Here is a 27,282-nt window from a genome sequence, read left to right as displayed (position 1 = left end):
AGTTATTAACAAAATATTAAATTTCTATTATAACGTCATGTATTTTCACTTGATTCATGCATAGCTGAAAAGTCATGTCTCTTCACTTGATGAAGGCTTAATGGTCCTTTAAATGTGCTGCTTGATGTCCCTTCATTTCCCCTTAACCAAATGCCTTAATGCTTGTGTATTCATCTCTTTAATTGGCACCATAACTAGCTTTAAGTGCATGAAACCAATCAGACTTGAAGAGTCACTCTTGGTCCATTTGAACAGCCACCATAAGGAGCTTTTAGTGCTTCAATATCCACCAAAAACGTTCCCTTTATGCATCAGCAATTAAGTGACCAAATACACACTCTTTTATGCCAAAACTAAACAGCCATTTGAATGTTACAGCATTTGATTCTTCTTGGCAAACAAACAGCCCTATTGTTGCTTTAAAATATGTGACAAGCCTTTTGGACTTTCCTACAACAAACTATTGAACACACAATTAATTTATTTAAGAAAAATTAAACACACTATAACTTATGCATTAAAAATTAACAGCCAAATTAAATAACATACTTATATAAACAAACTCAAACATATTAACAACTAAGATGCTTAAATGCATGGTTTAAGATGTAAACTAAATGAACAAATGAGTTACTTAATGCATGGCTTAATTTAATGATGCAAATTTTAACTAACATAGGAGTTACATAATGCATATCATAATTTATGGTGCAAACTTAACTAACATGAGAGTTACATAATGCATGACTTTATTAAATGCAAAACACATAGTGCAAGTCATAATTAAAATATGTAGATTAATAATGCAAGACATTAATTAAAGATGCGTATAATAAACAAGACATAATTAAAAGCTGTAGAATTAATTAAACTAAACAAACAGCCACATGCAAAACATTGCATGGACTTGGAACGTACTTTGGGTCCAATAAGAGTTGGACATCCATGTTCAGCCCAAACTTGCTAAACCAGGCCCATCATCACCTCTTTAAACTTCTTTAATCTAGCACGTGTTATAAACTCGATGAGAATTTCAATTGGATTCTCTCTTGAAATGAGCAACTTAGAGTTTGTTCCACTTAATGAACTCGAATGCACTTCAATCGTTCCCGTGCATGTATCCCTTATGGCATGCAAAATATATCCAATGGTTTCAAGATCACAAGGCCAAAATATCCAAAAAAAAAAAATTACATATCGCTTACCGATTATCCGTGCACTAACATTGCATGTTAGCATCTTTTGCAAAAACACTCACTATCATATATCATATATATACCATGTATACATTTGCACTTTTCACAACAATAACCATATCCACATGTCACATATTTGAGCTTCTCATCACTATGCACAATTTCATAACCATATAAGCACAAAACCGTAAAATGAATATAGATACAAGAAAAATTGCACTCAAAATTTAGAGTAGGGGTTTAGGCTACTACTAAATTCTCGAATAACACGTGACTCGTGTTTACAAGTAGCGATCCCAAACACTTACCATTTTATGCTTTCGCCAAAAAGCCGAAAGCTCAACTAACTTTTCCTTAACTCGTAGCAGGCTCTAATGAATCTGATGCTTCACACACAACAATCATACAATAAATACAGTCAAATAGCAACCAATGACTCACTTTAACCAACCAAAACACAAACCTAAGCTAAGTTCTCATGCAACCAAAATATTTAACATAACAAACTTTGAATTCAAATATCTCAGCCTATACTTAGTCTTTTCACCGAAAACCAATTCCATTCATCTTATATTTCACCTATAGCTAATTTTCAACCTTTAAACTACACAAAACTACGTAATTCATGGTAGCGAATTCTTCGACATGTTTTAAAGCTATTTTCCAAAAATTCATTAAAATATGAGAAATCATTAACGAAACTTCAAAGTAAGTTTAAAAACCTTCTAATCATGATAAAACGAGTTGAAAAACACTTTGAAACCATGTTTTTACTCAAAATCCGATATCCACCATTATGTCCTAATTTTTGGCTTTTATTTAAAACTTGCGATTCAATGGCTAATAATTCAGTTTTAAGGACTATATATCATGAAAAACTCATAAGGAATCAAAACATTACCTTTGATTGAAGAAAATTGAACTTTTGACACAAACCTGAAAAAACCTAATAACCTGATAATTGTTAAATTAATAGAGTTTTCGGGTGTTTTAAAGAGATTCTATGAATATTTAAGGCTTGGGTGTTGAGAGAAATCAAAAGCTTATAGTTTGGAAATCAAAACCAGGTGGTTTAATGTTGGGAGAACAAGCGACGGCAACAAGAGAGAGGAGAAGAAACTAATGTGAATTTGCTATTGGGGGAAAAAATATGTTCAATTTTAAAAATTGGAAAAATTCCAACATAAATGCTCACAATTTTGACTCTGTTACAAATCAGCCATTTTCCTAAAATTAAAGGTTTCCAAAACACATTTCCAAAAATTGATTTTATTTTCTAAAAATTATAATTAAGAACATTATCAATATACCATGTCGTGAATTTCTGAACACTCTAAGGCTAAAATTCCTAAAATACCCCTAAAACTCCTAGGCCCTATTTTGGGGTGTTACAAACTAATTTACTTATTATATTTTCGATTAGTATAATTGTTATTTGTTGCTATTTCATTTTATTTACTTCCCGAACATTTTCACTTCCCCCTTACTTACTTTATTTTAGCAAGCTCGTCACTAGTCATGGGCCGACTGTTACCACGACAATAAATATGCTCACGAGAAAAGGAAAAATTAGACAACCAATCCCTGTGGAATCGACCCTATTGCTCTATACTGCTAACTCATATTATTTTATCGTAGAAATTTTTATTTGGTGGTTTCGACGCCTATCAAATTTTGGTTTTGTTTGGTGGTTTTGACACCCATCACAGACGACCTGACCACACAGCCATGTAACCTCCATTTCCAAAATTTTAAGGTTTTTCCATATTTTTCTGTTTCATTTCAAATTAGTCCCTGATTGTCCCCAAACTATTTTTAAGGCCACGTAAGCTCCTTTTATGGTATGTAAATGTAATTATGCTATGAATGAAAGTATAGATTTGAATGTTGTTATTTAAATTAATAAAAGAATGGTTTAATGATGTTAATTGTTTTGATATGTATTGTAACGCTCTGTAACCCTAATCAGGCAACAGAGATAGGTTAGAGGGTTACAAAAATAAAGTTTTTAACATAGTTTTTCGTTATTTTCGTATTTTCAATTAATAAATGAAAATATCTTATTTTTGTCTATTTTTTTTACCTAAATTGGCCAATTGTGCCATTGGGGACCCTAGCAATTGATTAAGTGTTGTAAGGAGCCATCAAAGGCCCAAATATGAGTGAAAACATCTCCTAGAAGGGGGTATCATGACATCGAAGCATGAAAGTCACAACACCTTTGACATGCCATATTTAAAGAAGAAAAGAGGCATTTTACAGTGATATCGCGATATCTAACCCTGGATATCGCGACATCCATCTGAAGTACCCCATTTTGGAGACTGTCAATGATATCGCAATACCCTACCTTAGGTATCGCAATATCCCTATCGTGTAGGGACAAAAAATGACATCAAGAGCAAAGTTTGTCCACCCAAAACACCAATTAAAAGCTAATATTTAAGGGCACTTTAATCAATATTTTTGGGTCAGAAATAAGCTATTTAAAGTCACTCTTGGCTGAGCAAAAAGGAGGTTGTAGTTTTAGGTTAAAGAGCTCTTTAGTTTTAGGGTTTCTTTCATCTTTTAGTTTCTCTATAGTTTTAGGGTTTTAGTTTATGTTTCTTTATGGTTTTATTTAGTTTCATAGTTGTTAGTTAAGTTAATTTTTGTTGTAGCTTAGTTTTATTTACAAGTTAAAGACTTTAAAATTTATTGTAATCACTCTTTAATCTTTGTTTAATGTTATATAAGTTTTCTTTAGTTTTAGTTATTAAAAGCCTTTACCTTTAATGTTTCTTGCTTCTTGCCTTACTGCTAATTGTTCATCTTTATTTTGCTTTTAGTTTTCTCCAGTAAAAATTTAATCTTTTGTTTTTATTTTCTTGTATTTGATGCTTATGGATATCTTAGTTGTTTCTTTCATATTTGTTATCTTTAATATGGTAATGGGTAACTAAACCCAAGGGGGTTGGCTGATGGAGATGTAGATAAACTGATTTTTGGACAAATGACTAAATCATAACAAATTGGACTAATTTGAATAGATCTTGGTGTTGGAGAATCGAGTTTGGAAAACAGAAGGAAAAATAAATTGAAGGAAAAACCAAAGTTTTAATTTTTTTTCCAAAATAAAAACTTCGTTGTGATATCTAAAGTAATAAACACTTAATCAAAACTGTACCTTTTTTATTCGTTTAGGATGAACGCTTCAATCGAGTAGTCTTCTCCGCTATCCTCAAGCTCACGTCTACCTAGTGTGGGCTCGCTTCGAATAAAAAAAATCACAAAAATTACCAATATGATAATTTCGTAATTTTTATAAATTTTTGGGTCAAGTTGTAAATAAGAAAAATATCTCTACACATTTTCTGATATAATTTCTTCAGTGAATTTTCTCTCTATAGCTTTCTATTGAATTCAAGTGTATAAAATAATGACCCAAGGCTCTCTTTAGATAAGGAGAGTTTAGAGAGTTCAACTATAATTTAATCTTAATCACTTTAATATTAAATTAATATAATACTTATCAAGATAAATATTAGATTAAATTTAATATTAAAATAATCACTTTAATATTAAATTAATAACATACTATTAAAATAAGTATTAAATTTAATTTAATATTAAATCTATTAAAATAATATTATTTTTGGAGTAGTTAATTTGAAATCAAATCCTCTGGTAGAATCCTAGTAGGAGTATAATTCTTCCATTACTGAACCACCAAAGACCCACTGCCACTGACCATTTGCTGGCCACCGGAATGCCGCTAGCACCTTGAGCTGGTTCAGCTGTTGCCAGTTCGATCCAGGCTAGTGATGGCCCGATCAGTCCAATCAACCACCGGTTGGACCGTCGACCTGATTTTACATACCAAGCTTGGTTTGATCAATTTTTGGGTCTTGGTCTCAATTTTGGGCTCCCTAGCCCAATTTATGATTTCGAGTCCAATTTTCAAGTTCAATTACTCATTGGGCCAATTGTCTGACTTGAAATTTAATTTCCAAAAATACCATATTAATTTTAATTAATTTGATTAATTTAATTTTACTTGATCTAAATGAATTTTCTCAAAAATCACATAGATTTTCCAAATTAGTTTTTCAAGAAAATTCTTTAATCAAATTCCCTAGTTGAACAATTCTTGCGATCGCCCATTTAATTCCACTTTGAATAAATCGACTCAATTAAATTATTTTCAAAGTTGTAGAATTTTCTTCTGATTCAAATACAATACGATCGAGCTTTTTTTGAGCTAGCAAAAGGACTAATCAGACATATACAATTAGGCTCTAGTAATTGCAATTATGTCTAGAAGAATCGTTCCGAAAATTTGCAATTACTTAATCATTAAGTCAGTAACTCTTTACGAAAGCAATTCATCCAACTGCTTCGTCCAATGACCTTGTCATGTATGTGTTACCCTCATATGATATCCTTGATTACTTTGAGTTAAATCCATTTACTCAATACAATCCTATTTTATCTCATTGTCACCATTGTGTCTTCTTAATAATTAATATGATCATTGCCAACAAATGACTATGATAAATTGCACGTTTGAGAGTAAGCAACTCGTGACTACGTTTCATATTTATCAATCCATACAATGCCAATGGAAGGATATCATTAACTCTTTAATTGAGTAATTAATTCCACTGTTGCTAGTAAAGCCATGCCATTCACAAGTTATGTACCCAACATATCGGCTATCAGCTCAATCATGTTTAGAGCATAATCCTCCACTTATATCAAAGTACATGGATTACATACACATGGTCAGTGACTAATTCATGATTTAGGTAAATCACACCATGAACATCATAGGTGAATTAATTTACAAATGGATTCAAAATTAATTCATCTTGGGTCTAGTCAAAGTATCATTCTTTCAATGAATACATCTATATCTCTACCCGTGGAGTCAACTGTTCCGATAGCCAAGACTAGCCATCTCCTCAATTGGAATTGTAGACGACATAATCATCCTTCTAAGTATTTAAATCAAATGCTCATTTTGTTTCTTTTACGGGATTACAGACTCGTTTAGATTATCTACTAAAGTAAGTTATCTTTCTCGCAATGTAAACATTCTTATAGTTCCACTTATCATTAGTTTGAACTTAGAAAATTAATGAGTTAATATTTGCTTGTTACAATTTCACTATTCATGCAAAATATGAAAGATAGAAATACAAAAGATATAATAATGAAATGTGAAATTAACTTTATTTATTTATTCATCATTCAAATAAATAAAAAATAATAATTACATGTTTACTACAATATGGGCACATTTCCCAACACTTAGGTAATGACACCCTTAAGGGAATATCAAGATAAAGTGAGACCGAAAGGTTATCTTGTTGCACACCCATTTGTTAGTCTATGATTAACCGGCAAGACCGGAAGATAGACCAGACCTAATTCGTCTAAGTTGGTAAAATTGAGATTGGAAGATAAAACAAAGCCACTTAGTAATTTAATCGATTTAAGTCCCTTGTTCGAGGATCGGTGAACCACATCGAAATCAACCAACCACCGTTACTTATTTGTTGGATTGTACTTTAGTTTTACATTCCTTGCAATTTAGTCTTTAAGATAGTTAATTTAGAAATTAGTGTTAAAAATCTCTTTTTATACTTTGCCGTACTATAGCTCTTGGTAAGTAGATAGTTAGACTCCTTTCTTACATGTATTTCTTAATATAAATCATTAAATTGCCAACTCCATTGTGTTCGATCCTTGGAATACTCCGGTGTTTCATTGTAACACTACAAATATTACAATTGACATGTACGCTTCAGTAAAACCCAACTTTAAAAATTATTATATAAATTCAGTGTTTTAATTCACACGTGCGCAGCCAATTAGTTATCAAGTAATACATAAGTAAAAAGAGTATCGTCTTCACATGGACTATATTGATAATCAACAATTGTGAAATTAATATTTACCAAGTTGGTTATAAAAAAATAAAATATTTGAAACTGATGGATGTTTTAATTAACTTAAATTAACAGCTAATATGCAAATGAGAATGAAATAAAATACAATGAAATGGTGAAACAGTAATTCGCAAGATTTAACAACAATGACATGAATAAGCTAAAACAATTACAAATCTTGATTTAATTCATTCACAATTATGCTTAACAACAATTTTTTTGAAAAAATTCCATGACAACTCGACTATTTATTAACTCAGAACCTAAACTTTATAAGCTTCTATCGAAGTCTTATGTTTCTTACTTAGAAAAACTTTTAATTCATCATTCCTTAGAAATTATGCAAAGTAATAGGGATATGTAAGTTTGAAACAATTTAATCACATAAATCTAAAGTTATGCAAGGTAACAGGGTTCTTTCGAATTATTACAAACCTTTAACCTATTTTTGTCAAATATAGATTAAACATGCATCTTCCAATTATTGTGTCCATTAATCACCATCCAATTCTGATTAAGGAACTAATTCTAATGCATTCAAACATATTTTAATGCATGAACAACATAATTTATTTTAATTGGAAGCATAAATAATTGAGGTACAGAACATTATAAACATAATCTAAACTTATTAAATCAAAAGATCACAATCATTCTAGCAAAAATGAATTAAGTCATCATCATTAAATGAACAACAATCAAATAATTTGCAAGCATGTTTTCAAACTTAGAACAATTTAAAGAGAAATGAAGGAATTACTCTAAGAAGATTTCAGTGATTCTCTGAAAATTGTCCGTAGTGGTTTCCTCCCAACCCAGTCATTGCTCTGATGCAAAATACTCCTCAAGGTGGTCGACCTTGAGATCTTCAACTCAATAATTGCTTACTAGGTGAACTCTCAAAGAGAGAATGGAGAATATGAGAGAATATGGAAAGCTTAGGCATGGGAGAGAAGGGAGAATGAAGATGTTGAGAGAAAAGTAAATGGTGAGTGAATGAGGGGTGGTATTTATACATGAAGGAAGGCTTGAGAGTTTGCTCAAAATAGCATGAACATCCCTTGAAAGTCTCTCATGCATGGACGGCGATAATTTGTGGAAAGAAAGGTTGATTTTACTTGATTTTAGCTTGATTGTTGCTTGATTGAAGGAAAAGGGTTGGACGACAACCATGGGATTCTGTTCAAACTATTTTGTGATTTTTACACATATAAAGACCCTTAATTAATTGTTCCAAAGCCAGTTGGGTTGCTCATTGCCGAATTTGGACTCTTTCCCCCTAATGGACGGTTTGGGCTTTAATGTGAAGAACAGACTTGTTCCTTTCATTAACCCACTTCCAAGCTGGGTTAGAATTAATTCCTTGAGTCCAATAATCAGGCTTTGTCGTCCCATGCTGATTAATATTCAACTCATGTCCATGCATCGTCCATAATGGCTTCAAATATCCAACACATCAGTGTACCAAGTTGCAGCAAATTTAGCACAGAATTATGTATATCCCAAAATGTAGCAACATAAAGTAAAATTATGTAAGATTAGAATTTAATTACTTAAAATTACAATCTTACTTTAATTATGCCCAATTTCTCAATATGTACTAAAAATGCACAATTTGCTATCAAAATGCTCGAAAATTGCATAAATTCTGCTTAGAAAGTCTATATAATTTAGAGTTATTAGCCACCCTCTTCTTTCAGAGTGAGATTATGTTTTCTATTTAAATAATATTATTTGTCGAGGGCTTATTCAACTAGGAGTCTTGTATTTTCATCTATCGATTGACCTAAAAATACTTCATACATTGTTCATGCATCATTATTTTTCCGTTACCAACTAATTTCTAAGAATAAATTTTGTTTTCTGAAAATTAAGAGTTTTACCAATTTACAGAGAGAGGTTATTTTCTTACTGAAAGTAAGTAAATTGTTTATTTTTTGTGTTTTTTATTCATGTTGCTTGACCCCTCGATGAAATGAAGTTCTTGATTGAAGATTCATGGATGAAAAAAAAATGATAAAGCAAGGAAAAAGTAGAAATTGAAAATTGGAGAGCAGCCACAAGAGTCTCAACTTAGGGTAGAAAGCCACGACACCCCCAGCACTTTGGTTTTTTACGGAGCCCATTTCTATCTACACCATCTTTTACCCCTGAAAACCAATGTAAAATACGACATATAGTTTGAGAGAGAGAGAGAGTCGTTTATAGATAAGTATTAGAGTAAAAACAATACTCTGTTTTTTTTTTTTTTTTGAACTTTTCATGAATTTTCCTTCTTCATAACCCAAAAACTATTCTCTTCTATATTTTCTTTGTGATTGCTTGAATTTGCTTATGAATTTCAATCAACTTTTAAATTTGCTATTTAAAAGACTTGTGTTTCATTGGAATATGGTTTGTTTTCTATTTAAAAACTACTCATTATTTGAATTTTCATATGAATTAATTCTTTCAAGTGATTAAAATATCATAAGTTAATGATTAGTAATTGAAATAAGATATTAATTAGTTTAAATCTTGATAAGATTATTTATTCAATCATAATACAGTTTACTCTAGCGTTCTAGTTCAATTCCTACCAACCAACGTCCTAACTTTTTTACCATATTAAACTCTATTTGAATTTTGAAAATATATTTTTGTTTTCATTTTAAAATATAATATTTATTTTCTATTTTATCAAATTCATAAAATTTATGAACCGTTAGTCTAAACACTTAAAGGTATAAAGTTAGTAAGGTTATACAAAATTTATGTAGTTTTGCTAAAAACAAAATAAAAATAAATGAAGTTTTTCGCTAAATCTTAACATTGATTATAAAAAGATATTGTTTTCTATTTTGTAGTGCATGCAACAACCATTAGATTTCTTATTAGTTTGGTAGGTCATGAAAGATTTGGCATGCGTCTTATAATTGTTGTTACAACTTTTATATGAATCACTATATAAGGGAAGTTTATATTAAAATCCTTGAAGGATTTAAAGTGCAAAAAGCATATAGAAATTTTTGAGAAATTGTTTGATACGTTTGCGTAAATATTTATTGAATTGATTGAACATATCTATTATTATAAAAGAATCATGATCAAAGTTTGTTATGATTATTATTGAAACCTTTGGAGAGATCAAAATATATTTCCCCAAAATTCTTCTTCACTCAAGACTTTCAGAAAAACGATGATATAAATGTTTAGCAAATCCGTTCAAGTGATCATGTAAAAAGCTAGTAATCAATATTGAATATGTAGAATATGAGATATCATTTGATATTGTCATGAAGAGGATTAAATATGCGTTGTACTCTTCTTCTCTTAACTGAGTTTTTGTCCCACTGAATTTTACAAGGTTTTTATGAGAACATGATATGCGTACTATAGATATGCCTATTATTTTTCCTTCACTAATAATTTTGGGTTCTTATCTTAGTAAAGTTTTAACAAGGCACATTATTTATTGATGGATATCCAAGGAAAAGCACTACAAATAAATAAGGGTTAATATATACAGAGATACCTGAAATTGTCAATTTATAATTATTTGATACTTAAACTTTTTTTTGACCTAATTGATACCTGAACTTAAAAACTATAAGCCAAATTGATACTTTTTTTAGGTAATTGACTAACATTAGGTAATTGACTAACACTATTAAAATACTCTGACATGATGCCATTGACGACCAATAACATGATGATAATGGAAAAAATTTAAAAAAATTATTATTTTTTACCACGTGTTAAAATATGAGACTAGCACGTGTCACCATGTTATTAGTCATCGAGTCACGTTAGCATATTTTAATAATGTTATTCAAATACCTAAAAAATACTAAGTTGGCTTATAATTTTAAATTTAGATATCAATTCAAAAAAATTTAATACCAAATAAGCATAAATTATCTCAATCGGTACCTCAATATATATCAACTCTTATTATAAAGTGAATGTTTATTAGAATAAAAATTTATTATTAAGAGAAGAATTTTATTTTATTCCTATAAATATAAACTTTAGAAAAGCTTTTAAAGACACTCTTTTGTTATATTTTTCTTGTTATTTCTATTTTTTATTCTTTATTTAATAATAACTTTTAGTCTATTCAATAATTAAATTAAAAAAATATTTGGTCGAAGACAATGGCCGGCATCCATTACGAAACCAAACAGTTCATGGTCCAAGACGTAGACCTGTGATCAATCCAAAGCCGAAGTGGTAGTCTGAAATTTAATACAACCCTTCCCAAAGACCAGGAGAACCAAACAAATGCAAACAGAAAAACAAAACGATGAAAACCAGAAAAATGTTTGCATCAGAAAACTACCATCCATCGCGTTACCCCGTTCAAGCAAAGCGATGATGGTCCTGAGCCACCGCCTCCATGACATCTGACGGGCACCCTTCCACCCAGAAACAATCCGATGCTTCCATCGGACCATGACACAACTTTGCTTTTACATATTTTCATTTTTATTTTTTTAATATTCAACCAAACACAATTTTTTAATACTCTTCTTTAAAAAAATATTATTGAAACCAAAAATTGAGTCTTAGTTTTCTTTTTTTCTTATCAAATCAAATTTGATCCCGTTTGAATTCGGATTACTTTTTTTTCTTCTTTTCTTGACTGAGTCGAATGGTTTACTCTCCTATCTATCTTATTATTTGCAAATGATTGAGAAGTTTAAAAACAGTTTAGTCTAGATGTTCTGAGCCTATTTCAACACCCAAAGCATCCAGCATAGGAGTTCAGATCATGTAATGTTACCTGTGATGTCTAAACTGGAATGAAACGAGTGCCAAAATGATTGAAATAAATAAAATTCAACTAGGAATTTTATCAATGGCCACTAAGTGCACCACAGATTAAAGCAATAAACACAACTTTCTCTAACATAATTGTGAGAAACCACAAGAAAGCAACATAAATAACTCATCACATGGCAACTCTTCACTTGGCATTTCTATTTACTTTGAGATACGGCAAGGCGCCAATCACGTTATCATAGTCACTCCGACTAACATCGTGCTGCAGACGGAAATTGACACAAATACACCATAAGCAACGTTCAAACTTATGCATCAAATAAAAGAATTTCATTTGAGATTATATCAGCAACTTGAACAGTCTGTTTGACCAAATATTGGTAATGGATCAATTTCTATTATATTCCAAGCAGCTTGATTAAAAGAAACACCAAATGGAAAATTCATGACCCTAAACTGGGCATCTGAAGTAAGCCTCTAGGTTTAAGAAATTCTCAATATTAGTCAAATAAATTTTCAATATATTTCAGTATGACCTGATTTTGTTCATATGTTGAGGTTTGTTTATGCTCAGAGAAGAAAGAAAGAGAGATTTAATTTACAATATCTTACAAGATCTGCAACCTAGATGTTTTTATCTGAGTTACAGTGGAAATACAAACAGATCATGCCTGAAGCTATGAACTATTAAACTAAGCATTTAGACAGAACAAAGCTCTCGTCATGATAATGATAGATATTAGCTGTACTCAATTTGCATTTTTTATGAATAGTCTAAGTTTGTTTAACATGAACGCTTTCCAGTTTCTTCCTCTCATCCACCACGCGTACCATACAATGGGTAAGATAACGACACTATGATTTCACCAAGAAATACAGTAACTGAAAATAGAAAAATTCGATTTAAGATATTTGGTTCAACATCTCCAACTCTAATCTTTATATGACTTCCTACGAAGAAAAAACAAATCATGGTATCAACTGATAGCAACTGAGCATTTAAGCAAGCCTTTTCACTTCTGGTGGTGCAGCATGTTACTTTCAAATACCCTTTGATAAATTATATACCACTTTTTCACTCTGCCAACTTATCAGAAAAACAAGTTTAATCTGCATTGAATCCTACCATACTCACCAAACTAAGGTAACAAAAAAAAAATCATGATTCCACCCATCAAAACCTCCTAAAGACCAACCTGACTTTGCTATACCCCAACAAGAACATAGGCTCATTATTTCTAATATAGATTTTCTCTAAGAGACATTTGACTCTTTTCTTGATACGAGATGAAAAATGGACCTAGGATGGCAGACAGCATATAGCCTAAATGGGGTAGCAATTAAAATAACTATTCCTTCAGGAATATTTGCTCTCTCTGGATAACTTAGAAACTAAAAGAAAGTAATTTGAAGCCTGTCTGATTGAAAATCTTGAAATGCCAAGGCAGAGCTCATCTACATATCCAAACCACACTGGTAAACTGTATTAGAGCCAAGAGACAGAATAGCAGGACTAAATTCCTATTCAAGTTGGGGAAACCAGAAGAAGGGGAAGATCCACCAAAACTTGGGAGATTTTTTTTTTTTAGAAAAAAGTGAGCCTCATTCTAAGACTTTCAAAAGTAAAAACAATAATTATTCAGTTTCCTTAACGAATTTTCTCATTGCAATGTCTTATTTGCTTTCTTACATCCCACCAACCACTCCTTGCAGTTTAAGTTTTATTTGTTTGACACAAGATAACAGTCATGATAAGGAGCTTGGAATTAAGAAATTAAAAGTATAAGCTACAAATCCATATCCCACAGTTGCTTATCCCTTCTATGCAAGAACCAAAACGCAGCATTAATTTGGAGGAATTAGCAGTCAGGCTATCTAAAAGATAAAAGGATTTTAATAATTATTAATAATAATAACAAAGTAGAATCTGAGGCGAAAAGGGGAAAAAAGACTGACCATTTTGGAGAGGCGCAATTTACGCTTGGTGTTCTTCTTAGCCAACAAATGCTGCTTCCCAGCTCTCCTTCTTACTATTTTCCCTCGTCCTGTCACCCGGAATCGCTTTGCTGAAGCCTAATAAACCATATATATGACAACATGGTATCCATTAGAAAAGCAAAGCAAATAACTAAATCTATTCATAAAATTTTTTAAATTTGCTGAATTCTAAAAATGTGGATTCTTTTGGCACAAGTTTTCCTGGATATGGCAACCAAATTCACTGGAAGCAAAGAGAAGAAAGAGAGAAGTACCTTGTGGGTTTTCATTTTGTAGCCTTTAGCCGCAAAGACAGTGGGGGATTGGAGTGTTTGGGGGGCAGGGGCGAAAGCGGGAAGGGCCTGGGAAGCAAAGGAAGGGAAAGCAGAGATGGTTTGAGAGGAACTGAGTTTCAAGGCTTTGCCCACCTTGTTGAATTGGAGGAGTTGGAGCGAGCCACGAGGGAGTCGAGTGGATGAGAAGGGATGGGGATGGGGATGGGGATGAGGATGGGGAATGGGTAAAGTAAGAGAAAGAGTGGTTAAATTGAGAGAAGAAGCCATTGAGGAAGAATGAAATGAATGTGTTGAAGCTAAGGATGTTATTATTGTATGTGGGAAAGTAGTAGCTTAGGATAGAACCGCAGAAAACTGCCGTCTCAGACGTTGCGTCCTCATGGATTGCCATGCTGCTGCGGAATATTCGCCATTTGTTTGTGGCCTTAGTTCTTTTGAATTTATTTCCTAATATGTAATATGAAAATTTGGTTAACAGCTTGGGTACATTTTGATTAACAGCTAATTAAGCATGTTTAGAAAAAAGAAATCATGATAATACAAATAAAATGAATTAATGACCAATATCAACCACCAATCTCAAATAAATCTATTTTCTTACTTCATCACTTCAAACAATCAATACAAACTTTTATATTCCTCTATACTTTCAATTAAAGTTCTAAATTTGGAAATGGAAACAAAGAAAAGATGTTTTTTTTTGTTAATATATAATTTATGCTCTAAATTTGCTCAAAAATATTTAATTGGTATCTAAATTTTTTGAGTTTAGTTGATACTTGAACTTGCTTTTTATCACCCATATTAATATCTCTACACTAACACTATTAATTTATACTAATATAGTACTGATGTTCAATCCAATGGTGAATGGTGACAGCCTCAGTATACCATGTATTGAAAAAATAAAAAAATAAAACTTTAAAAATATATTAATTAATGAAAAGTATATTTTTTTATATCAATGATGAACATGAATAAATTGTTGTCCTGACACATTTGAATTTGGACAACCATATATTTAAATTCATTTTAGATGTATTTTAATAAGTTTATACGTTTTTATTTATAAAATAACAAGTTATTTATATTATTATAAAATTAAATATATATAATTTTAAAAAATAAAAATATAAAACAAAGTTTTTACTTCTACAAGGTTGTCTAAATTCAAATGCATTTGATGTTTTCTTATTTATTGTGATGTATTCATTTATGGCGACTTATTTATCCTTCATTTGTAAACTTTTTTAGTGCATTTTATTTGTAAACTTTATAATTATCTTTTTATCTAATATTTATATTATATATAAATAGGTAATGTATAAAAATCGTCACTTAACTATTAAGTTTGCTCTATATTTAATTTTGTAATGTTTTTAAATTTTATCAATTTGATTTTAAATTTAAAAATTTATCAAATTTAGCCTTTAATATTACAAAATTTATCATTTTAGTCATAATTATTAAAAATATTTTAAAATTTTAAAACTTTGAAAAGTAAATATAAAAATATTTTTAAAATTTTTGTACTCAAAATGACTTTTAATAATATCTTTCACATTGTTCTTTGGCTCATTCAATTAATGTAGTTGGAATTATTAAATGTCATGGCCTTGATATCAATCTCTCTATAGTGCTTGAACTATAAATGATTAAGGCATGAAAACACTAAAGCCTGAAACTAGTACTATTTTTTCTCAAAAATAATGTTGTCAGAGTTGATATCTTCAATCCCACCATTTTTCTCGATTTATAAATTTGTTAATTTTAAACTTCTGTCTAAGTTTAATTAGGCATTTTAATTAACTGTTTTGAATTTATAATATCTTAGGGTGTAAAAACTTAAGTTCACTTTGATTTTTTTCATTAACATTTTTTTTAGCCATGTTTCACCTATTTTTTAATATGTCAGACGGCACTCGAAGAGACGACTCTACTGCCTGTGTATGGAATAATAAATTCAAGCCAAAGAGACAGTCCTTATATTAATTATTAATGTCTATTTAATTTTAAATTCAAATTTTTTTTTTTTAGTTTGAGATCGGATCTATCTTGAGCTCAGGATTGAATCAATTTTAAACTTACCTCATTACAGGTTTGAGGTCAAATTTGTATCAAGATTGAATTATTTGGGATTGAATTAACTTAGACTCATATATTTTTGGACACAAACTTTTTCAAGTTCAAATTTTCTCAAAATCGAATCATTACCATCTTTGCTTGTTGTACTGTTTTTGGCCTAAGTTTTCTCAAAAAATAATTTTTGATAAGTTATAAGTCAGCACAAGGTAAATTTAATTTTAAGGAGTAACATAAGACAACATCATTTCTGTTTTTAGCTTTTCCATCTATAAAAGTGTATAACTTAGCCTAAAAGCTATGGATGGAAAATCAATGGGCAATCAAATATAATTTTGGAGGTCACCAATTGCAGTTTGTTAAGGAAAATGTTGTTGGAAGTGATAGAATTTAATAAGCCAAAAACTGGGAGAACTAGGAAATCCCCCTGATCATCAAAACATTGTTTACCTAACAGTAGAATGCTAATACGCACAGGTTGCAGATTCCCGACGAAAATCCATAATCACAAGGGTAGCAACACAATGAGCAAGTGCCGCGAGAACAACAAACACATGAAAGATCTGGTGGCTGTGCCCTGCAATATCAAATGCACCAGGCTTCCACCGCTCCGGTATTCTGCTGGTATAAACCGCAGCGCCTGCAGCGTATAGGAACGCCATCACGAGCTCATAACCGAGAGATACAAATATATGCGGATGGCCCCAGTGCAAAGAAACTGCATGTGCTGCTGGGATCACCCCTGAGAAGCCCATTGCAAGGAACAAGGAAGCTCGAAAAGATCGGAAACGGGATGCTGAGAGAGTTGGTGATAACAGAGTGATGATGGCAAGGACTCCGAGCACCGATATGGAAGTAAGATAGAAAAAGCATGAATACGGATGGCAGAAGAAAGCGTAGTACACGGGAGCAAAGAAGGAGCAGACTATCATGAGAGAGATGCCTGCATAGTCTAGGCGCCAGAAGAAGAGGCTAAAGCGTCTGGAGTGGCAAGCAAAGAGGTGTGAGACCGAGCTGCAAACCAAGCACCCCATTGCACCAGACAAGAAAACAAACCAGGGCCACTTTGGAATTGCGTTATACCCGTCTTTCTTCAAGTCCAACTGAGGAATGTGCCTCAACTCTGAACCCTGCAAACCAAACATCAAATTCAAAGTCATACTGCATTTCAGTTCCTTCCCATGATTTACTGCTCCTACTAAAATGGAAGTGGGAAATGCACATTGAAGAAAACATTGAAATTTACAGTATTTGATGCAAAATTTCTCTGTTGACAGAGATCACATCATCTGAATTGTTAATTACATCCAAAGGCGGACAGTTTAAAAGCCCTGTAGGGCCTTGCCCCCTCAAAATTTTGGGAAATCATGATTTTTCTTCTTGAAATTTTTAGAAAATTTTCCGTAAACTTTTGAAAATTCTCATTTTATTTTAAAAATCTTAATTAAGCTCACTTAAAATATTTAAAAGTTCTCATTAATCTCAAAAAAAAATTAAAAATTCTAATTGAACGCCCCAATTTTTTCAAAAAGAAAACTCATTTTTTTAAAATTTTACTGAACCCCTCAAAAATTAGTCCCAATATCTGCCACTGATTACATATCAAAGGACAGCAGATATATATACCGAGGCCTAGGTTATTCGGGATATCAAGCATGTTAATATGCAGTCACAAATGACTGAATCACTTCACCAGTCACCATTACTTTTGATTTTTCAAAAGTTAGTTTGAGTATGAAATTATAAATCTATCGTTGGTTTATAAATTATAAATATGATTTATATATTAAATTTTATAAATAATTTGTATTAATTAATTACTTAAAAATATTTAAGATTTTATATTTTATATATCATAATATTAATAATGAGTTAATTAAAAAAGAGTTACTATAAATTTTTATTATATTTATTTTATAATTTAAATATTGTTTAATACAAAAAAATAGCATGACGTCATGATGATAATGAAGTCAATTATTTAATTACTTATAAATTTTTATTAATTTACAATAATTTTAGTTTTGTATGGTTTTAATATCTAAAATATGATTTATATATTCATTTTACAAACAATTTACAAGAGTCAATTTATAATTTATTTATTATAAATATTACTAAATTTAAATATCATCTAAATTAATTTATATTTACTTTATATAATCATATCTAAAATGAATATTTTAACTTTTAAATATTTTTATTACAACCCCATACACATGATCTTAAACCATATATTTTAACATCTTTGAAAAACAATGATAAAATAATATTTAATCCTCCAGCCAAAATGTTTCAAGCTTTGTGAGTCCTTGGCTTTCCAGCGTATTGATTAGAAGAAGATTATTTGGGATGTCAAATTACACATTTGACTATGATAGGATTTTCTTAATCCAGTTTAACTTTATTCAAATTATTATTTATTAAATAATTTTTTATTTAATTTTAATTATAAATATATTAATTTAAGATAATATTGGTTACAAATAAATTTTAACAAATATACTTTATTTAATTCTTTTAGTCCAATAATTATCATTTTGTTTTAAAATTTTAGGTTTGAAATATATATATATGATCGAGGCATCATATGAAATATATAATTTAGACAACTTAAAAGTGTTATTGATTTAGGTTCTGACGTATGTAATGAGATTTAATTGTAGGAATAATAATTTTTAGCCCTCCAACTTTATAAAAAAATTACTTTAGTCCTTCATTTTTTTTTCTTTTAACCTTTGAATTTGTTTTTTTTATTAAATCACTCCAAAATGGATGGAAAAATTAAAGTTTGTAACTTTGCTCATGTGAATTTCCATGTGGACGACATATCATTTAATTAATTTTAAAATTTAAAAATATTAAAATATTTTATTATAATTTTAATTATTTTTATTTTTTAAATATTTCTTATAATCTTTTGAATTTTTAAAATTTTTAGAAAATTAATGTCGACGTGTCATCTACGTGTATGTCACCTTAGCAAAGTTAACTTTTCCATCAATTTTGGATGACTTAATAAGAAAATACAAGTTTAAGAGTTAAAAATGTAAAAATTAAATGAAAGGCTAAAATAATTTTTTATAAAGTTAAAGAATCAAATAAGTCATTATGCCTTAACTGTATACTATTCAAAATATTTTCCAATAGTATTATCTATCTAGAAATTTTAATTGGAATAAATCTAAATTATCACTTCAGAACGGCATCATCAACTTTATAACCTATTTACTAAAAATTTATTAGTATACCTTTTTGCATTCATTTTAAAATTAAAAGTTTACACAGCAATTTAATTTTGAACATCTTTTAATGAAATTAAAACTAAAGGGCCTTTAAAGTCATTTAACATTTTAAATAATCAATTAAGTGGTTATACTTTTTTATTCAATTGAGTCCTTAAACGTTAAAATTTTAATCAATTAAACTCTTTAACCGTTAAAGAATAATTGAAGCCATTTTGAAGGGTTATTTTCGCTATAAGGCATGCCAGAATTATGTCACATGATGAAATATGGTATTTTATATTTAAAATTATTAAAAAATCATAAAACAATAAAAATCATAAAAGTTATATAAAATATTTAAAAAGTACAAAATATAGAAAAGTAAAAAATTATAAAAGATATAGAAAATTATAAAAAATATATAAATAACTAAAAATTATATTAAATACTAAAAATTTAAAAATTTAAAATTATTAAAATAAAATTTAAAAATTATATAATTATAAAAGAAATGAATTAAAAAGAAATAAAATTGTAAAAATTATGGAAAAATTTAAAAGTATATAAAATTATTAAAATATTACAAATTAATAAAATTTACAATATATTATGAAAAGCATAAAATTATAAAAAATTAAAATATATGAAACAAAATTGTAAGAACCACTTTTTTATTTATTTGAAAACTAACTAACATTTTATCCCCGAAGGTAGTTGTTATGCTCGTTTATCGTGGATCTCTCCAAAGTTTGCACTCCCTTTATTTTTCGCCGATGATAATAGAATGTTTTGAGATGCAAACTAAAGTAGGGAATAGGTTGAGAAGGCAAGTCACAACGAAAGAAGCATATAAATTTTTATAATTTTATATAATTTTGTATTTCATATTTTTTCTATATCCTTACAATATTTTCAATAATTATCTACATTTTAAATATTTTTTATATTTTTATTTTTCTTAATTTATTTAATATTTTGTCATTTTAATAAATTTTAATATTTTTGCAATTTTAATAATTTTATAATTTATATAATTTTTTCATTTATAATCATTTTATATTTTTTCCACTTTATATATATATTTATAATTGTTTTTAATTTTATAATTTCTATAGTTTTAATATAAATGTTAAATTGTGTCATGTGACACAATCCTAGGTACAACATGGTAAAGATAACCCATAAAATGGTTGTCTTTACTCTTTAATGGTCAAAGGGCTTATTAAATAAAATTTTATCGCTCAATGATTCAATTAAATAGAAAAAAATGTAAATGTTCAATTGATTTTTGAAAAATTCAACTATTTAGGTTAAAATTTAAAAGTAAAATTGATACTTTAGATTTTTAAATTAATACTTTAAATTTTTTTTCAATAGGGATATTTAATAATTTAAACACTATTATAAGTGAGGCTTTGTATTCAAGTTTAAGTTCCACTAGATGCATCGATGTTTGTGTAAGTTTTAATCTAAAATTTTTATTATCAATTTATTCGCTTATGCATGTATTAGTTTAATTTTAGTTGTAATTATAGATATATGTGAATTACAATTATAATTCCGTTTGCGTATAGTGTTACTTAAGTCTAATTATAATTATACTGGTTACTTGTCATTGCGGTTTGTATTTTAATCTCAAATAAGTGATTTAAATGTTATTTTCCTTTTAAAAATGAAATTTTATTTTAATTTTTATGAAAATTAAATATATCTAAGAGCCAATGAGTAACGGCACTGAAATTCTCGAAGAAGCAAAGTTTAGGAGTATTTCGAGAAGTCATCAACTACAGATTCTTCAATCGCTAACACCCATGCGTTTCATTTCCCCGACCAATGGAATCAATCCGTTTACTTTTTGCAGCAATATAATATTTACAATTTGTTAAAATTAGTTAAAAGTTATATTTTTAAATTTATATTATTTAATATTACTCCTAAGATGTAATTTTTTTGAATTATAAAAAATCTTACAAATATTAATTAGGATTAAAAGTTAATTTAGTCCTAAACTTTATGTGATTATCACTTTAATTCTAAATTCCTTTTATCAAATACCTAAAGTTGCGAAACGTTAAGGAGTTAACAAAATGTCACGTGAAAAAATTATTACATAAAATAATTTAAAAAATAAAAATGGAAAATCTTAAAATAGAAAAAATCTCACAAATTTTTAAAATATTAAAAAGTTTAAAATTATAAAAGATATCCTGAAAACTATAATAGGATATTTTTAAAATGCATAAAATTCAAAAATAGAGAAAAATTCAAAAGACGTAACTTTTTTCAAAAAAAAAGAAGAAAAAATCAGCAAAAAGTTTCAAAAGAATTAACAATCAGTGGAGAAGGTTGGTTGTTAGATTTTTTTTTTTTTTAGCAAAATGAGGTTCACAAAACGTAAAAAACAAAATCACTGATGATGTCAAGAGAATCTCTAGTCTAGTCAATTTTCAAGGTTAGCACCTCTATACTATTATTAAAATATTATTGAATTTGGAGTAACCAAGTAATATTTTTAATTTAGTACAAGATCATGAGTCAAAAATTTACCCGTAATGACTTATTTGAATTTTAATTTTATAAAAATTATTCTAGTTTTTCATATAATTCTTTTTTCTCATTTAACTTTTTAATTTGTATCATCTCAAAATAAATAAAAATTGATGCTTGTTGACATGCACTTAAAAATAATTAAAATATTTTTTATATTTTTATACTTATTTAATAATTTTAAATATTTTAAAATTTATTGAATTTTAAAATTTTAACATTTTAAAAAATTAACTAATTACTAACATGACAATCCATGCGAATGTCACATAACAAAGTTAACAAACGTTAATTTTTATTCATTTTAAAATAATTTGACAAATAATGCAAATTTAAGAGTTAAAAGCATAAAAAATAAACGTTGGGTTAAAATGATTTTTTTAAGTTAGAAAGTCAAATAAATTATTATGCCTAAAAGGCATGTAACAATAAAAATTAATTGTGGCTTTAGTTGAAATGACAAAGTTGAGAGAAGGAAGATTTTGAGTTTTTAAGTTGAAATATCATAATATGCACATATTTTGCTACAGTGTAAAAAATACACTCAAAATTATATTTATTGCTTTATAAAATATTGAACTTTTAATAATTTCATAAGTGAGTTGGACCCAGTTGAAAGTGGTACCAAATAAGTGAAAATTTTGAATAAAATGCATAATAATTTATTTGATCCTAAACTTTATAAAAAAGTTATTTTAACCCTCCATTTAATTTTTTTTGCCTCTTTTAGCCTTGAAACTTACAAAAGTTAATATTTGTTAACTTTGCTGACATGGCATCAACCTATATGTGGAAGCATCAACAATTAATAAAATTTTAAAATATATTTAAAAATAATATTTATACTTTTAATACTTTTTATAATTTTTAAAATTTTAAAATTAATTAATTGCTTAATGGTATCCACGTGTATGTTAACTTTTCAATTTATTTTTGGTGATTTAACAAACAATGTAAGAGCTAAAAAAGGTGAAAAATTAAATGAGCGGCTAAAATGATTTTTTTTGTAAAATTAAAGGGCCAAATAAATTATTATACATAAAATATATAGATAATTATTAAAGAAAATACATAAAAATAAATTTAAGTCAAAATAATAAAAATAAAGATATTTTATTATTTTAATTTCAAAAATAATTACTCACCAAAAGCTATTAATTTTCTCAATACTCCCATTTGAAAAATAACAAAGCATAAAAATCCGTTTGATACTTTAATTTATTATTTTCAGAAAATATGTTATCACCTAATAAATTTAATATATAAATCTAAAACTATATTGAACTTTTTATCTGATATGTAAAGTTATTAGAGAGACTTTAATTTTATAATTTTATATGTGAATTTCGTTTCTTTTTGATTTAATTTTTATAAATTATTAACATAATTATTTATATAACACTATTTTAAGTTTACATGTTGCATTTACAAATAATTGTATTTATCAAATATGAAAATAAATTAATATATTTTTAGATCACTATAACTAATGTATTTATTTTTAAATGTTCACAATTAAATTAAAATTAATGTCTCATGTATGTATTTGAACTGCAACCAAAACTTCATGTATATAATTGCATAAAATTAAAATTAATGTATTAAATTACACATTGAATCAAAGTTTTGAGATTAATATTTAAATTAATTATTGTAAAGTAAGTATTGCAATATAATATAAATCTATATTTATTTATATTTATTATATATATTGAATAATTATTTGTAGTGGTAGCTATTTGTTAAATTTTAAAGGATTAAATACTCACATTATTTTTATTACTCTAAATCTGATTTGTTTTTAATAATATTTTTAGTTATATTTATAAAATAATAATTAGAATAAAAAAGGAAATAGTAGAAAAACAGAAGTAACTAAACTAATAGTTTTCTAGAGTTTTTGTTAGAAGAGTGAAACTAAAATGAGCGGTTAATAAGAGATACTTCTTTTAAGAAATTAAATTACTAATATAACTTTATAAATTTAGGGATAAATTTTAATTTAATGTGTAATTTTATATTTAAAATTTAGTTTTGTATTATTTTATTCATTAAATTTTGATTTGATCTAATTCTCACAAGTTATTAATATAATTATTGATATACCATTATTTTATGTTTATATATTTCATACACAAATAATTACATTTTATTCAATATAAAATAAATTGATGTATTTTTTCAAATGTTAATGATTGAAAAATTTAAAATTTAAAACTTTATATATACATTTGAATTATAATGAAAGTTTCATATATATATATATATATAATTACATAAAATTAAAATTCATATATCAAAATATATATTAAATCAAAATTTATTTATAATTTTAAAAATTATTCTTATAAATATATATTATAAATGAATAACTATTCTGCCCACTTTAAATACAACAAACTCAAGACAAATAAATATTCATTTTTATTAATTTATTAATCTTAAAGACTCCTGACATAAATTTAGATTTGATTGTGTAGTTTTACTAGTGGATAAAAAATAAATCATTGTTTTTATAATTAAATTGGAATTCTATATACTTTTATAATTATATAAAATTGGTATCATTCATTCTAAACTTAATTAAGTGTAAATAGATGATAAATTTTGGTTGTTATAATGTGAGTGATTGAACTTAGCATGTGATGTCAACTTTATAAAATTAACAGAAAGTTAAATTTTTGGTTATAAAAATAATATTATTTAACAAAGAACTGTGTGTTTTTCACCGACCGATAGAAAGAATCACATGGTGTGACCCAGTAATCTTTTAATTCAGGATATTATCTCTGACCGTAATCCACTAACGCATCTAAACAAAACTAGCTGTCACGTCATGCCCATTTCCCTTCCAAAACTCCCAATTTTTCTTTTAGCATTAACGAATTTATTTTTGTTAATTTAATTATAGATGAACAACATTTTTCAAAATATGAAAAAAAAAAACAGAGAAAGTTTGAAATGCTAGATAAAGAAAATGAAAAAGAACTGACCTGGAAGATGCTATGCTTGTTATCAGAGGCGTTTACATCATTCATCATCATCATCAACGGTCCTGATACTTGAGCTCTGGAAACATCCAACGCAAAAGATTAGGCTTCTTTCTCTTGCATTAAAATCCATAAAACCCAGAAAAATTTGAAAATGACAATCAGGTCCTTACTTGGAAAAACTGGTGATCAAACTTCCATCTCCAAAATCCTCCATGGAACTGAACACCGTTAATCCAACGAATATTAAAAACCCTGCCAAATGCCTACAAAAATAATACATAATCATCAAAAAAAAAAAAATGAAGCCAATGAAACCTTTGAAATTCGGATCGAGTCCCTTACGTCCAGATATTTATCGTTTCGTTGTGCAATGAGAAAACGCTTAATAAAATGTCCTTCAATGGCCATTCGCATCGGTAATAATTCAAGATGAACTCGTTATCTTTCAAATAATCCGGTAACTCTTCGTACCTCAACAATTTCCTCTTAAATCTTTGCTTCTTCATCTTATCTCCTTCACCTGACTCAAATCGATCTAGTTGCTTATAATCATTCTTCACCGTCGCAACTTTTCGATGACGACGATGACTTTTCATGCTACTTGGAAGCTACACCCTAACGCCTCGCCGGAGAAACGCCTCCGGGTTTTTTACCGGCGAAGAAATCTGAACCTTTTTTTTTTCTTTTTTCTTTCTCTTTTTCTCTCTGGGAGATTGATATTTTAGGCCTTTCTGCTACAATTCTGTTAACCTGTACATATAGCGAAAACCAGAGAAAATTCAATATCATATTTTTATTAAAAATTTGTGTGTGCTTACGTGGCACTAATCTATTTGAGAACCAATTATTTTTAAAGCACTTTTTGATGAATAAGCATAGGTTGTAGGTGTAGTCTGACTGTATCTGATTATCGCCTCCCCAAGTTTTTATTTAATTACTGTATAGAAAAGCAATTTCGTTGAAACTGTTTTTTGTTTCATTTATTTTAATTTGCAAAAAGAAATAGAGGTTCAGAATATCAAATTCAAAAATAGCTATACATTACTGGGGTAGGAAATTTGACTAATCCTTGCCCATGTTGACACGTGTAAGTTAAATCTTCTTTCACGCGACCGATTCCTTTTTTCTTTGGTTTGTTAATCTAAGTGGTTGTATATTTTTGTTTTGGTGTGATGGTTCTTTTACTAGAATATATCATATTATTTTTATTATATCTTCATAACTTGTGTTAACTTTGCATCTCCGAAAAGAATTCGAGTAAGAATCGTGTAATGATTAAGTAATCTCAACATCTAAAAGACCATCGATGTTAGAGCGTTTAATGATGAAGGTAATTTTAATTGTAATTACTATACAAAATTTCAATATCTAATGTATACAAATAAAGCTCAATAGTTGTGGATGTTGAGTTGCTTTGTATTAATACTTTTGTTGTTTGTTAACCTAACCCTAATAAATGTTATAGTAGGAGCTTGACACCCTCGAATATTAAGAGTATTTAAAATTTCACCATTTATCATAAATTTAACTCTAATAAATCTTATCAATTTTTTTTAATAAAGACCTATTGTTCCCAATCTAAAATTTTGATGTTTTTTAATGACTTGAATGATAACTTTCTAACATTCAAATTAATTTTTATTAATCTTTCAAAGCAGCCCCAAAATAGCCGTCGTTGGTAGTGGTTGATGCCCCTAAAGCCTTTCTTTTTGTGGCTGCCGTTTTGAGCCCTAATGTCGATTTAAAATACTGAGTCCAACCTTGATTTACTTAATTTTTTCAAGTTTAAAATAGATTCCTTTCAGCCCTAATACAGATCTCTTTGAACTACCATTAGGGACTACCGACTTTTATTATTTTTACCACTTATTTCCAGAAAGGTTTAGATCTATTAAACCACTTCCTAATCAGCCTTTAATCATGTATGATTTAGGCAAATTCGATCTTCCTTCATTTGGCGACTTAGATCTAACAGATTGATAGTTTCGACTTTATCATTAGGGAATGTGTTAGTTGATTGAATTAAGGTTTTAAATGAATGATTAGTTACTGATTTTTTAGTATTTTATTGTGTTAGGCACTGACTTAAATGCTCAAAACAAACGGTGAGACATTCACCCTTTGCGCCTCCGTTTCTCACTAAATCAGTGTAAGTGAACTAACTAATTTGGATTTCTTAATTGAGATATGGCAATTTTTTGGTCAATCCCATGGACGGTGTTTTAAAGCTAATTTAACATCATCTTAACTCAATAAATGTTGTATTT

General features: G+C 28.3%; 2 protein-coding genes across 2 annotated transcripts; both read right to left on the bottom strand.

Moving 5' to 3' along the window:
* Positions 1–11,934: 11,934 nt before the first annotated feature.
* On the bottom strand, positions 11,935–14,582 carry LOC108480635 (50S ribosomal protein L35, chloroplastic-like). Its single transcript, XM_017783686.2, has 3 exons — positions 14,146–14,582; positions 13,850–13,966; positions 11,935–12,155 (listed from the first exon to the last, which is right to left on the bottom strand). The coding sequence occupies exons 1-3, from the start codon at positions 14,431–14,433 to the stop codon at positions 12,078–12,080; spliced, it is 483 nt and encodes a 160-aa protein (XP_017639175.1). The 5' UTR covers positions 14,434–14,582; the 3' UTR covers positions 11,935–12,077.
* A 2,021-nt stretch (positions 14,583–16,603) lies between these two features.
* LOC108480544 (heptahelical transmembrane protein 2-like) lies at positions 16,604–25,826 on the bottom strand. Its single transcript, XM_017783580.2, has 4 exons — positions 25,358–25,826; positions 25,186–25,278; positions 25,016–25,091; positions 16,604–17,378 (listed from the first exon to the last, which is right to left on the bottom strand). The coding sequence occupies exons 1-4, from the start codon at positions 25,609–25,611 to the stop codon at positions 16,713–16,715; spliced, it is 1,089 nt and encodes a 362-aa protein (XP_017639069.1). The 5' UTR covers positions 25,612–25,826; the 3' UTR covers positions 16,604–16,712.
* Between the last annotated feature and the right edge of the window lie 1,456 nt (positions 25,827–27,282).

The sequence above is a fragment of the Gossypium arboreum genome, chromosome 8, assembly GCF_025698485.1.
Source record: "Gossypium arboreum isolate Shixiya-1 chromosome 8, ASM2569848v2, whole genome shotgun sequence".
In the NCBI taxonomy this organism is placed as follows: domain Eukaryota; kingdom Viridiplantae; phylum Streptophyta; class Magnoliopsida; order Malvales; family Malvaceae; genus Gossypium; species Gossypium arboreum.
The sequence above is the reverse complement of the archived record's forward strand: the minus strand, read 5'-3'. Positions and strand labels throughout refer to the sequence as shown.

What these genes read in the sequence shown, in the direction of transcription:
- LOC108480635 (XM_017783686.2), bottom strand. Translation starts at nt 14,433, where the DNA reads ATGGCTTCTTCTCTCAATTTAACCACTCTTTCTCTTACTTTACCCATT. An exon ending in ACAAAATGAAAACCCACAAG is followed by an intron (nt 13,967 to 14,145) that starts GTACTTCTCTCT and finishes ATGGTTTATTAG; the next exon opens with GCTTCAGCAAAGCGATTCCG. An exon ending in AATTGCGCCTCTCCAAAATG is followed by an intron (nt 12,156 to 13,849) that starts GTCAGTCTTTTT and finishes TTCCGTCTGCAG; the next exon opens with CACGATGTTAGTCGGAGTGA.
- LOC108480544 (XM_017783580.2), bottom strand. Translation starts at nt 25,611, where the DNA reads ATGAAAAGTCATCGTCGTCATCGAAAAGTTGCGACGGTGAAGAATGAT. An exon ending in GAAACGATAAATATCTGGAC is followed by an intron (nt 25,279 to 25,357) that starts GTAAGGGACTCG and finishes TTATTTTTGTAG; the next exon opens with GCATTTGGCAGGGTTTTTAA. An exon ending in ACAAGCATAGCATCTTCCAG is followed by an intron (nt 17,379 to 25,015) that starts GTCAGTTCTTTT and finishes TTTGGTTTGCAG; the next exon opens with GGTTCAGAGTTGAGGCACAT.